This window comes from Monodelphis domestica, chromosome 6 (genome assembly GCF_027887165.1).
Source record: "Monodelphis domestica isolate mMonDom1 chromosome 6, mMonDom1.pri, whole genome shotgun sequence".
Classification (NCBI taxonomy): Eukaryota; Metazoa; Chordata; class Mammalia; order Didelphimorphia; family Didelphidae; genus Monodelphis; species Monodelphis domestica.
The window spans coordinates 185,469,394-185,483,015 of NC_077232.1; the positions used below are offsets into that span (position 1 = coordinate 185,469,394).

The 13,622-nt window shown below is 32.9% G+C and overlaps 1 protein-coding gene across 1 annotated transcript in view; it reads right to left on the minus strand.

The window, feature by feature from the left end:
* Positions 1-13,622, minus strand: part of LRBA (LPS responsive beige-like anchor protein) — an 854,371-nt gene that overhangs the window by 664,631 nt on the left and 176,118 nt on the right. Inside the window, exons 10-13 of the mRNA XM_056803808.1 lie at positions 8,100-8,297; positions 7,513-7,646; positions 2,663-2,771; positions 2,183-2,335 (exon numbers count right to left, since the gene is read on the minus strand). Coding sequence (XP_056659786.1) covers positions 2,183-2,335; positions 2,663-2,771; positions 7,513-7,646; positions 8,100-8,297 — 594 coding nt within the window. The remainder of the gene's footprint in view (positions 1-2,182; positions 2,336-2,662; positions 2,772-7,512; positions 7,647-8,099; positions 8,298-13,622) is intronic.

The window sequence follows — 13,622 nt, forward strand, 5'->3', positions numbered from 1 at the left end:
TGGAACAGAGGGCATAGTAGAAGGAACAGAATGCATGTGACTTTGGGGGAAGGTTGAGGGGGATGGGAATAAGGAATCAAGGGGTGGGAAATGGGGAATGAGATTTGGCTGATGACTCACAAAGGGTTCAGAATAACTGAGACATCTAGGGTATAACCACAATCTTATAATTATAACTACCTGAAGACCAGAAGTGGATAGCCTAGTTAAAAGAGACATAAGTAGATCAGGAAAATAGACAAGACAATAAAGACCCAGAAACAAATGAACACCACTTTTTGAAAACCCAAGAACATAATAATCAACTCAAGAGCACCTATATTAATTGCTGGGAAAACCAGAAAATGGCTAGAAAGGAAATCGGTATCAGATTATATACCACAAACAGCTCTAAATATATATAAACCATAAAGTCTGGAAAAAATAATAATGAAAGGAAAAAACTTTCATATACATAAAGGAGGGAATTCTTTAAATAGGAAAGTAAATTTTAAAAGACAGACTAGATTATCAAATCCATAAGATTTAATCTTTAAAGGCTTTTGTCTGATAGCTGAAATAACAGAAGCTGTCAGTTTTCTGTATCAAATTATCTCTAAAGAAAGCTATCGAAGAAATAGGGAACTGATATAACTAGATCAAACCATTCCCAATAAATAAGTGATCAACTGACCTGAAAAGTTTTCAAAAGAAATGCAAATTGTCAATAACTTTATGAGAAATATTCAAAATAATAAAAAAATATTTACATAGTGCTTTAAAGTTTAGAAAGTGCTTTACAAATATTTCATTTGATCCTCATAACAATCCTAGGAAGTAGGTACTATTATTATCCCAGCTTTACTAAGGCGGCCCAGGGGTTAAGTTACTAAAACAGGATCATACAACTAGTGTCAGAGACAGGATTTGAACTTAAGTCTTCCTGTGTCTGAGTCCAAGTCCAATGTTCTATTTTAAAATTGAAATTTCACCTCAGACTCAACACACTTTCAAAGTTTGTTAAGAAGTTAAGACAAAAATAGGTAATGTTAGAATATGAGCATGGGGGGCAGCTGGATAGCTCAGTGGTTTGAGAGTCAATATATATCAAAGTATTTATAGCAAAACTTTTTTAGAGGACACTGGTGGTACAGTGGATAATATGCTGCGTTTGGTGTCAGCAACACCAAAGATCAAATCTTACCACAAACACTTAGCGGCATTGTTACCCTGGGAAAGCCACTTAACTTGTATCTATGTCAATTTCTTCATATTATAAAATGGAAATAATAATAGCATCTACCTCCTAAGGTTGTTATATAGAAAAAATGAAATTATATTTGTTGAAAAAAGTATTTAGCACAACGCCCACCACTTAGAGGAAGTTATTTAAATGTTTATTCCCTTACCCCTTTTCCTTTTGTTGTACTAGAAAACTAGAAATAAAGGGAATGCCTCATCAAATGGGTGGATCAAATTGTGACATTAATTTAATATACTATTAATGTGACACAAGGAATTATAAATATGAAGAAATTAGAGGAACCTGGAAATCATTTTTAAAAGAGATGCAAAGCAAAAGAAAAAAAAGCAAAATCGGAACAATATGCACAAAAATTACAAAAATAAAACATTAAAAGATGCCCAAATTCAGATGAATTACAATGACTAATCCAGATACTGGATGACATACTCCCTGCAACCCCTCAGGAAAAAGGAAGAAGACTATGGGTAAAAAATATTGCATATTTCATCATCATGTCACAGATGCTATTTTTTCAACTGGTTTTCCTTAAATGTTATCTTAGTTCAAAAAGGATAGCTAAATGGGGGATAAAGAACATACTGGAAAATTATTCTTTTAAAAGGTATAACCCCAATCTAAAATATGGAATTGTCTAACATTAGTAAACATGGTTAGATTTATTTTAACTTAATATTCTCTCATTAAGCAAAATTTTTTCAAGTTACATATAAAACAAAGTAGTATTCCATCCTCTAGCTAAAATTTTATTTTATATTCCTACAAAAATAGTCTAATAGCTAGTAATTTTTTTCTTACAAAAAAACCTATGCTTACCCAAATGTGCTCAATAACTTTCAGGCTACAACTAAAATATCCTTCTCTGTACAAATTTGCAATTATATAAAGCAGAAAAACAAGATAAACAATACATTAAAATCAACAAAGCTTGACTGATACCTTGGCTGGGGTATGAATCCATATTGCAGGATTGAGAAGGATATGATCACACAATTGTTTCAGAAGTGGCACTCCATTATGCAGACTACTCAGGTATTTTGAAAATGCCAGACAAAGTTCAAGCACAGCTCTACTGACATGGCATTTGGAAGACTGTGTAGTAGAAAAAATTTTTATTTTATTTTAATAACATCAGACAACAATTTGAGATAAGAATAGATAAAACATAGGTCTCCTAAAAAAACAGTGCTATCCTATAAATTACTCCACACATTAGAGAGACAATGGAATTCTAAAGCAATCATCAATAGTCACCTTTCTCTTTGGGTTGTATGAGATACAAGAGAAAAAGTATGAAAATCTCAATTAAACTATTTCAGCAAAGAGGCCTTCAAAAAAGGCACTCCAAGAAAGGTCTGTGGTCTGTAAAATGAAAAAAGAAAAAGAAAAAAAGAAAACTCTAAGTAAATTGTGTCTTACCTTTTCAAGGCTGTATCCTATGACCAGGAAGCCCTTAGAGGAAAGCATCTGTTCTTGCATAGCAATGGAGTTTTTCAACAACTCCATGATAAAAGCCAACAGGGTAGAGCTAGATAAATGAGGAGGAAAAAAAATTGTAGTAGTATCAGACATGGAAGACACAAAACTTTCAATTAAATTTTAGTAAGAAGGAGGTAAGGAGAATAGAGAGAAAGTATCAGCTCGCTAATGCTTAGGGTGATTTTTTTTAAGACAGTGTAGTTTCAAAAAATAAATTATATGTAATGTACTGGAGAGAGGGATGAATAGAGGTAGAAATACTTGGATTTGAGCCCTACCTCCTACACATTACTAGCTTTATGACTCTGTAAATCACTTAATCTCTAACAAAAATCACATTACAGAGATGCTGGGCTGCATCAGCAGTAGGAGAACTTCACATCAGGAGTTCAATCTAGAGGTCTGGATTCCCAAAAAAATAAGCTTCTAAAGGAAAAAGAGCAAAGTACTTGGTTCATAGAGTGGGACATGGGTTTTTTTTTTGACTCACTTCAACCATATATATTACATACACTCCATGGAGGTAAAACCATTCATTCATTACTGTTTCTGATTATTTTAATTCTCTTTAATCCCATACATACCCTCCCCCAAGGCTTCTCCCAATGGCAAGAACTTCTTCACTAATGCAACAAGTCCTTCAAATATCTCCTGAAATTCTACCTCTTCTATGAATCTATCTCTAAATATTTGTAATAACATTACCTCTCCTACTTCTCAACTAACTCTTGGTAAATATGTTTAGAAAGAAAAAAAATCTCAGTTGTTTAAGAGATCAATCATCTAGCACTCTTAAAAATCAGGTATCTTTACAAATCTGGTACCTCCTAAGTATATTTGCCAAACCAGAATTCAAAAAGTTATTTGATGGTTAGCAGTTATTTCTAAAAGACAAATTTAACCCAATGGTCTACGTCTACCAACACTGGACATTTCCCAGAAACCAATGACTGACTAGAAGTGTGAAATTTAGATTCACTCCACCCTGCTTAGTCTTTAGAATTTTAGCAACCAAGAATGTATACACCCCCACTTTAGGATTAAGTGTGGGGGAGGAAGGTCTATGACCCGCATCTGCTAGCAAGTGACAAATCAGAAACAACTGGCTGACCCCCTGGGCCATCCAAAGCCAAGTTTAAGCCACTATTGGTACATGTAAGACACAGGAAGTGATATAAAGTACTACCTTTAAATTTCACATCACTTCCTGTGAGAGGGACTTGGCTATGGAACTCAACCATGGAGGAGCTCAAGGGTGAGACCTGAGAATGCTTCCCTTTGATGATCATGTGGTGAGTGATAAAGTTGACTCCCCTTTCCTTGGATTTTCTGGAGGCAACAGCCTCTGAAAAGGTCCATCTCCTCAGACTCCCTTTCCCTTGGCTTTCTGGAATCTCTTTCTGGAGCCTCTGTAGAGACCTCTTGGCTGAGGCCTCTGAACTCCTGCCTGGTTCAGACTAGGCCATGGCAGCTATCCTTTCCTTTTTCCTCTCTATCTCTCATTCTTAATTTCTTCCTTCTATTGTAAATAAACCACCATAAAATTCCATTCTGACTTGAGTATTTCATTGAGATTTAGAATGTAAATACCTGGTGACCAACTAAAAAAGTATATATTCATTCCAACAATAAAATTTATCCCTTACAGAAATAAGACTATCAAAATATAAAATGAATAAGTACAATTAATGCATGATGAGAACCTAGTACATTGACCTATTCTAAATCTTCAGTCCTAACTATTATATGATTACATTTTAATGGCAGAGTCATTATGAAATTACTCTATTAACAAGTCATACTTAATTCACTTAAGTATTAATGAGCAGTAGCAAATTAATCCTTTATCATGGAAAATGCTAAAGTAGATGTTTTTCAGCAATCAAAGAAAATTAAGGCATACTACCTTAGGATAAAATGTTATGAGGGGCTGCACCCTTATTATGACTCATCACAAACCAAAACCATATTGTAAAACTGCAAGTCAAAGTTATTTTCAAATGCAGAAATGATTTTACTCCCACCATCATTTTAAGGTCACTTAAATTTCACAACTATTTTATTATGTCACGTGTAAACAAGAATGTCTTTACTTTTTTCTATAAATATGTAAGAATGACATTGTTAGCATGTCTTTATATTACCAATAAAACCCAGGAAGAAATAGAAAGATAAATTCCATTTAAAACACTTGAGATTTGGGGGCAGCTGGGTAGCTCAGTGGATTGAGAGCCAGACCTAGAGATGGGAGGTCCTAGGTTCATATCTGGCCTCAGACACTTCCCAGCTGTGTGACTCTGAGCAAGTCACTTGACCCCCATTGCTTAGCCCTTACCACTCTTCTGCCTTGGAGCCAATACACAGTATTGATTCCTAGACAGAAGGTAAGGGTTTAAAAAAATAAAAAATAAAAATAAAATAAAATACTTGAGATTTAACTGCCAGAACACACAGGAACTATATGAAAACAATTAAAAAACACTTCACACAAATATAGATCAAAACAAATGGAGAAATACAAACTGATCATGAATAGGCTGAGTCAACAAAGTAAAAATAACAATACTAACTATATTTATTTATTCAATGCCATATAAATCAAACAATGAAAGAATTATTTTGTAGTAAGAAAAAAATAATAACAAAATTCATTTAGAAAATAGAATAAGAGGGGGCAGCTGGGTAGCTCACTGGATTGAGAGTCAGGCCTAGAGACGGGAGGTCCTAGGTTCAAATCTGGCCTCAGACACTTCCCAGCTGTGTGACCCTGGGCAAGTCACTTGACCCCCATTGCCTGGCCCTTACCACTCTTCTGCCTTGGAGCCAATACACAGTATTGGCTCCAAGGTGGTGTATTGGCTCCAAGGTGGAAGGTAAGGGTTTAAAAAAAAATAGAACAAGAATGTCAAAAGAATTAATTTTAAAAATGTGAAAGAAGGAAACCTAGCAATATCAGATTTCAAACTTGAAATTATCAAAACACTCTGGTACTGAATAAGAAATAGCTATTGATTAAGGAAAAATATAGGCATAAAATACATGCAAGTAAATTCTCACAGTAATCTAGTGTTTGATAAACTCAAAGATCCAAGCTAATGAGTTAAGAACTCATTATTTCATAAAAACCTCTGGAAAAAATGGAAAGCAATCTGGCAACAACTAAACAAAGAACAAGACTTCATAAGTTATGCCCAAAAAAAGTCAAAATGCATTCACAATTTAGACATAGAGGGCAATATCATAAGCAAATTAAGGAAGCATGGGGAAAAAATTACCTGTCATATCTATGAATAAAGAAAGAGCTTAACATAAAACAAGAGACAAAGAAGATCACAGGAGGAAAAAATGGATAATTTTAATTACTTGAAATTAAAAAGAATTTGCACCAAGAAAACCAATGAAACAAAAATTAGAAGGAAAGCAAGAAACTGAGAAAAACATTTTACAGCAAATTTCTTTAATAGCCTCATTTCTCAAATATAGAAGAAAGTGACCCAATTTTTAAAAATAAGAGCCATTCCCCAAATGATAAATGGTCAAAGGGTACATTCAGTTTTCAGAAGAAAGTAAAGTTATAAAAATAGTCTAAATTAGTAATAATTACAGAAATGCAAATTAAAACTCTTGGATACTACCTCACATTCATAAGATTAGCTAACATGACAGAAAAGGAAAACAAAAAATGTTGGAGGGGATGTGGAAAAACAGGTACACTAATGCATGGTTGATGGAGTTTTGAACTGATCCAACCATTCTGGAGAATAATATGGAACTATGTCCAAAGAGTTATAAAACTGTACATCCTTTAATCCAGCCATACCACAATTGACAAAGAGATCAAAGAAAAAAGGAAAAGGATCTATATGCACAAAAATTTTGGTAGCTCTTCTTGTGGTGGTAAAGAATTAGAAACTGAGGGTATACTCAACAATTAGAGAATAACTGAACAAACTGAAGTATATGAATGGGATGGAATACTATTGTGCTGTAAGAAATGAAGAGGATGGTTTCAGAAAAAATTGAGACATAAGAACTTATGCAAGGTGAAATAAGAACTGTGAGAACATTATATACAACAACAACAATATTGTAATGGTAATCAACTGTGTAAGCTACTGTGACCAATACAATGATCCACAACAATTCAAAATTACTCATGATAATAAAAAACATCAACCACTTCTTTAGACAAAACTGATGAACTCTTAGTGAACACTGATGCATATTTTTTAAACTTTACTTTCCTTGCTTTTTTTTCACAATGAGGCTAATTTGGAAGTATGATTTGCATTATTTCATATGTATAATTGGTATTGTATTTCTTGCATTCTCAATAGGAGTAAAAGGGGTACATGGAGGGAAAAATTGGGGGTCTGAAAATAAAGATCAAAAAAATTAAGAGAATAACATTACTACATCTTTGAAAGAATTCTGATCACCACAAAGATCAATCATATTCCAAAGAACCAGTGATGAAGCATGCTACCCAATTACTGAGAGAGAAGTGATACACTTAGAGTATGTAGGAAACAAGGCCAAAAATATGCTGTGTTTAATTATGTATAGTTTTACAAAGGTTAAACCTTTTTTCATTAGAGGGGAAAAAAAGAGATTTTTGATTTTTTTAAAAACATCATCCTCAAATTTTACTCCATAATTGCTACAACTATGAAGTTCTATAGCTGCTATGTTTCCATTTAAAAAGGAAGGAAAGGCAAATTAATTTTACCCAGAAGAAAAGGAAAAGAATTTAATTTCAAAGCACTTTAAAGTACTTTAAGGATACCCACCAAACAGATGTATCAGTCTGGTCAGATGAATACTGTTTATAGTCCAGCTGTGCAAAGAGAGGGAAAAGCACCTGCACCCCTCCAATTGAGTGCATAGCGCTTTGGATAGAATGAGTCAAAACTGCTTTCACATCCTGATGGAGCAGAAAGCACACAAAATTAATATAAAATTGCTTTTAATACTGCAGTTAAAATGAAAACACAATTAGAATGGCAGAAATGCTTTACAGTATTAAATTTAGTTTTATAAATAGAATCAGCTATATAAATATGTAAATAAATAAATGTAAATAGAAATATTTTCAGGGGATAGAGCACTACACCTCTAGTCATGAAGAATTAAGCTCAAATTTGCCCTCAAACACTTAATAGCTTTATGATCCTGGGCAAATTACTTAACCTTGGTTTGTCTTAATCCACTGCAAAAGGAAATGGCAAACCACTCCAATATCTCTGCTAAGAAAACTCCATGGTCCAGGGGGTCATAAAGGATCAGAAATGACTGACTGCCTGAAAATTAACACTGTAAATACCTGATATTATCTAAACACTGCCCATTCAAAAATAATCTGAAAAGCATATCATACCTGGAGCATAAGAGCATGAGGTGAATGAACAAATATAGAAGGGTTATCCTTGGGTGATGATTCAAGACAAAGCTGGGCATCAGTGGCCCGCGGATTGTATGTGAATGCAATAGCACTGGAGAGTTTACCATCATAAAGCAAAAGTTTGTGATGTTCAGCAAGGAAGAGGTCACTTTCTGCTTTGAATTTAAATGTTCCCTAAAAAATAGTATTGAAGAAAATTTAGGACTATATGTTGTAAAATATGAATCAAAAACAAGCCAACAAAATTAAATCATTAAGGAGATGCATAACTGCTGAAGTTTTCTAACAATACTGACACTATTTTCTTTGCTGGCTGTTCTAAAGTAGTTAATTTCTGAAATGACTGAATTTAATTCAACAAACAATAATTATTAAGCATCAAGGAGCAGCTAGGTGACTTAGAGGACAAAGAACCAGGTCTAAAAACAGGTCTTAGGTTCAAATTAGGACTCAGATACTTCTTAGCTATGTGACCCTGGGCAAGTCACTTATCCCCAATTATCTTGCCTTTCCTGCTCTTCTGCCTTGGAACTGATAATCAGTATCAATTCTAAAACAGAAGTAAGGCTGTTTAATTTTAATAAAATAAAATTATTAAGCATTAACTATTTGTAGAATACTCTGCTAGTCATAGACATACATAAAAAGTTGTAATAAGACTAATTCTATTTTAAAGATGTAATGTAATACAAATCAATAGCACTAAAACTTGGGTAAAAATATTTCATCTTTAGTACCATATAAAACAGCATAACAAAACAAAAATGAAAAGACTCCTAAGACTAACCAAAAAACAGTAAAGACAACAATTTTTCAAAGTCTTTTAATTTTAACTATAACTACTTAAAACCTCAATAATAAATTTTTACTTTCCTTTGTGGGCTGATTCTACAGTGTCTTCTATTTTAAAACGTGGGAAGGGATTCCAGAATGTCAAAATAATTTTTATTTAAAAGGTTATCATTAAATTTATCAGCTTAATTTATTTCATTCTCATAAAAAATGCCTCCTAGAGATTATTTAAAAAGGGAAATGTTTTTGACAGCAAAGGAAAGTAATAAATGTTGGAGGGGATGTGGCAAAATTGGGACATTAATGCATTGCTGGTGGAGTTGTGAATTGATCCATTCTGGATGGCAATTAGGAACTATGCCCAAAGGGCTTTAAAAGACTGCCTTCCCTTTGATCCTGCCATACCACTGCTGGGGGTTTATACTCCAGAGATCATAAAGAAAAAGACTTGTACAAAAATATTTATACTCGCACTCTTTGTGATGGTAAAAAATTGGAAAATGAGGGGATGCCCTTCAATTGGGGAATGGCTGAACAAATTGTGGTATCTCTTGGTCATGGAATACTATTGTGCTCAAAGGAATAATGAACTGGAGGAATTCCATGGGAACTGGAATGCCCTCCAGGAAATGATGCAGAGTGAAAGGAGCAGAACCAGGAGAACACTGTACATGGAGATTGATATGCTGTGGTATAATCAAATGTAATGGACTTCTCTTCTAGCAGCAATGCAATGATGCAGGACAATTCTGAGGAACTTATATGAGAACAAACACTATCCACATCCAGAGGAAGAACTGTGGGAGTAGAAACACAGAAGAAAAACAACTGCTTGATCACATGGTGCGATGGGTATATGATTGGGAATATAGACTCTAAACGATCACCCCAGTGCAAATATCAATTATATGGAAATAGGTCTTGATCAGTGACACATGTAAAACCCAGTGGAATTATATGCATTGGCTATGGGAGGGGGTTGAGGGGAGAGGAGGGAAGGAACATGAATCTTGTGACTATGAAAAAATATTCTAAATTAATTAATTAAATAAAATTTTACAAAAAAAAAAGGAAAATGTTTGAACAAAGATAAAATAGTTATAAAGCTAGCGGCTCTTTTTACCACTAATATAATTTCCTTAATACTGGGCTAAATGGGAAAAAAAAATCTTACTAGAAGATTATATCTCAGTATCTTTAAGCTAGTGGTGAACTCTAAGAGAAATAAAAATGTGGAAGCTGAAAAAAAATGTATCTCAACAACACTTCCTTTCATTTTTATTTTAAATAACTTGAAAATAAGATTTAATTCTGAACTTCAACTCCTATGCACACCTTAACAAGAAATGGTAAGACATATCAGTTCTGCCTTGGCATATTGCTATGTTTTGAAAATTCATATTCACTCATATGTAAAAAATTTTTTTAAATAACACAATGCAGGAAACTAAGTCAAGAGTACTATAAAAGGGTTATTGTAAAGTGACTTTGAAATAAAATGCATTAATAAAACACTTAAAAATAAACCTAATGCATATTTTCCTCTAAAAAGAAGCCTGACAATAAAATAAAATCAGCATTTTTTCACTATTCAGCAAAAAGTTTACTCAATCAAGATAAATAAAACATAATTATTTCTTAAAGATATTTTAAGTTAAAAAACATCCTGACAACTAGATTTAATAAACTCATAGAAAAAAATGTCATTATCATATTTCTTCAACTGAGATCTTCCAACATTTCAAGCTTTAGAATTAAATGTTCCCCAAAGCAGTTTGTAAAAATTGCTACTTTAATACACTTTCTAAAGTCGAATTGAATAGACATTTAAAATTTTCATACCCTCTTGAAAATTTACTAAGTAACATATTACTATATGAAATATGAGACAATAATTTTATTCAGAAACAAAGGATATAGTAAAAGAAATTATTTTATAAGTACTAAGGAGTTAAGTTTGGCCTCAGTTTCAGATTCTTCAACCAATTTTGTTGAAAGAATATTCAATTAGAAGTAACTCAGATTGTGTGGTGGGAACAGTATCCTTAACCACTAATGTGTAATAACGTACTAAGGAAATGAGGTTATTTTTATTTAAAAGGTATTAAAATGTTCGTTGAGATGATCTACTCAGAAAATTAAATGTTTAAATAGTTTACATCTCTTCCTAGTGACCTGTGTACAAAATGGCCACAAGGAGGGGTCCAAGCACCTTCTGATATTTGGGAAACCAAGATGTAACTCAGGTAAAGTAGTTTCTTTTAACTGAATCAAGATGTCCCTGATGTCTTTCCTTGGTAATACCCTTCTTTCTATCAAGGCTAAATAAATCTACTTTTGTTAGCTATGGAATGATCTACAAGTGTCTCATTAGGTTATAATAACAAACCTAAACTACCAAGGGGCTATACTATTTCAGGTTCTGTTCAGAACAGACTGCAATGTAGAAAGTTCTTCCATAAAGAATATCACAAATCAATATAAATTGTGAAGCACACATCCCTTTGTATTGTATTTTAAATTAATTTTTTAAATCTATGGCATGTTTAGTCACTAACTGTATTAAGAAGGTCAGAGATTAGAGAACAGGAGCTGGAGTCTTCTACTCAATAGAATAACACAAGCTTCAACAATGCCTCCCATAAAGAATATAGATATATCTTTAAGAAGGCAATTAAGAGGCATAGAGGATAAAATGCTAAACCTGGAGTCAGGGGCATATGAATTCAAATCCAATCTGAAACACTTACCAGTTGTGTGACACTTGACAAGTCACTTAATCACTATCTGCTTCAGGTTCCTCAACTATAAAATGGGGATCATAATAATATTTCTCCCAAGAGTTGTTGTGAGATTAAAATGAGAAAGTATTTGCAAAGTGCCTAGTACAAAGGAAGTGCTTAATAAAGAAATGCTTGTTCCTTTTTGTTTCTCCCTCTGTTTGGAGAAGCTATAGAAATTTGAATAATAGTTTAAACTATCTTGTAAGGAGTCAACTATAAAGAACTTTTTTTCTGGCATAGATAGAAAAAGACTCATTAAGGTATAGAGAAAGAAGATGACGAGGCCATCTTTCTTCATAAGACTATCATAACTTTTATCTTTAGAGAGAAAGAAGAGGATTTTTTGAAGTCTTCAAAAAAATTTTAGGTTGAATGAACTAAATTATGTGGAATGGTGTTTTCAGAATCAAAAGGAAGTCATCTGCAATTACAGTTTGGATTTAAGGTAACTCTGGGCTATGATCTGTATTGTAAATAATCTTTGTTTTTTATTTCATTGTTGATAAATTATATATTCAATATCATTAATGTCTATTTAAAGCCACAAGATTAAAGAAATTTAAAATAAATAATTGATAGGCAGAAAGAAATACAGACACATAGCTGGGGAAATTAGTAAACCTTCATTTTGTTTCAGATAGTGAGCTGAGTACTGTACATATTGGTAAAAACAAATAAATGGAGTAATAAGCAACTACTTTTAGGAAATGTTTTTCACCAGTTTATTAAATAAATAATGGGATGGAGCTAAGAACTTACATGATTAATTAGTAGATTTTTTGAAGGATAATATTTAATAGGATTAAGCCAAGGAGTAAGTTATGGGCTGATCATAGTGCTCCTAAATCTCATAATCCTTCCTATAAAACCTTAAAGAAGAATTCCTATAAAAATTCTAAAATTTCCATTTACACTGTCATAGTTCACAGTTTTCCATGGTAGCAAACATGCAAAATGGCTGGCACAGGGGAAGACAAGAAGCAATGCTTATTATTTCAATTCTCAGATATTGTTTACACACCATTTGGTCATGACAATATTGATAATAATTCTCATGTGTATTTGGGGGATGGTGAAGTCTAGCTTTTGGCTTTAAGTATTTAAGAACCTCTACTCTGACTCTAAGCCAAATCAGCAGTCATATTTCTAACATGCTGATGGATATCAACCTCAATTATTACAGGATTTCCATCAGAAAGAAACCTTAGCAATATCTACCCAACATCTAAATTTATAGATGAAAAACCTAAGGACCAGAGAATACAAGTGAAACTGCTAAGGATAATACCAGTAAGTTGCAAAACTAGGATTTCAATCCAAATATTCTGGCTACTTTCCATCACACTTGGTTGCTTTCATGTAATTCCAGAAACAGGGCTAGAGAAACTGGAAAATTTTTAATGTTTCTAACAGATGAATAAAGAGATAACAATATCCCTCATATTCTAAATCATGACTAAATAAAATGAAAATTTTCCCTTTGTGATATTCTGACAAACCTTAAATTTGTAATATTTAAAAGTCACTGCCAAGAATCCTACAGAATGAGAAGGGATCCTAGGTGTATACACACATAGAAGGTGAGATATTAACACAGGAAACAAAGATGAGCAAGTCAATGCTCTTCAGAACAGAGTACCCACTTTTTAAAAATAAGCTAGTTCTTTTAAAGAAATTATTGTCTATAAAGTAATCTGTCAAGACATACTCTAAAAGTTTAACTTACTTTATTACCTTAACAAGTGGGTACCATTTCAGAAACAATAAACTTAATTTGTAGGAAAATGTATCTTTTAGAAAGATGTAATTTCCTTCCTTATCTCTTTTAACCAGATCTATTTTTGCAGATAAAAGCATACTATCTTTCACATCAGTGTATTTACCATTTTATTTGGGAATTTTTGTTTTGTGTGTGCTTTTACAA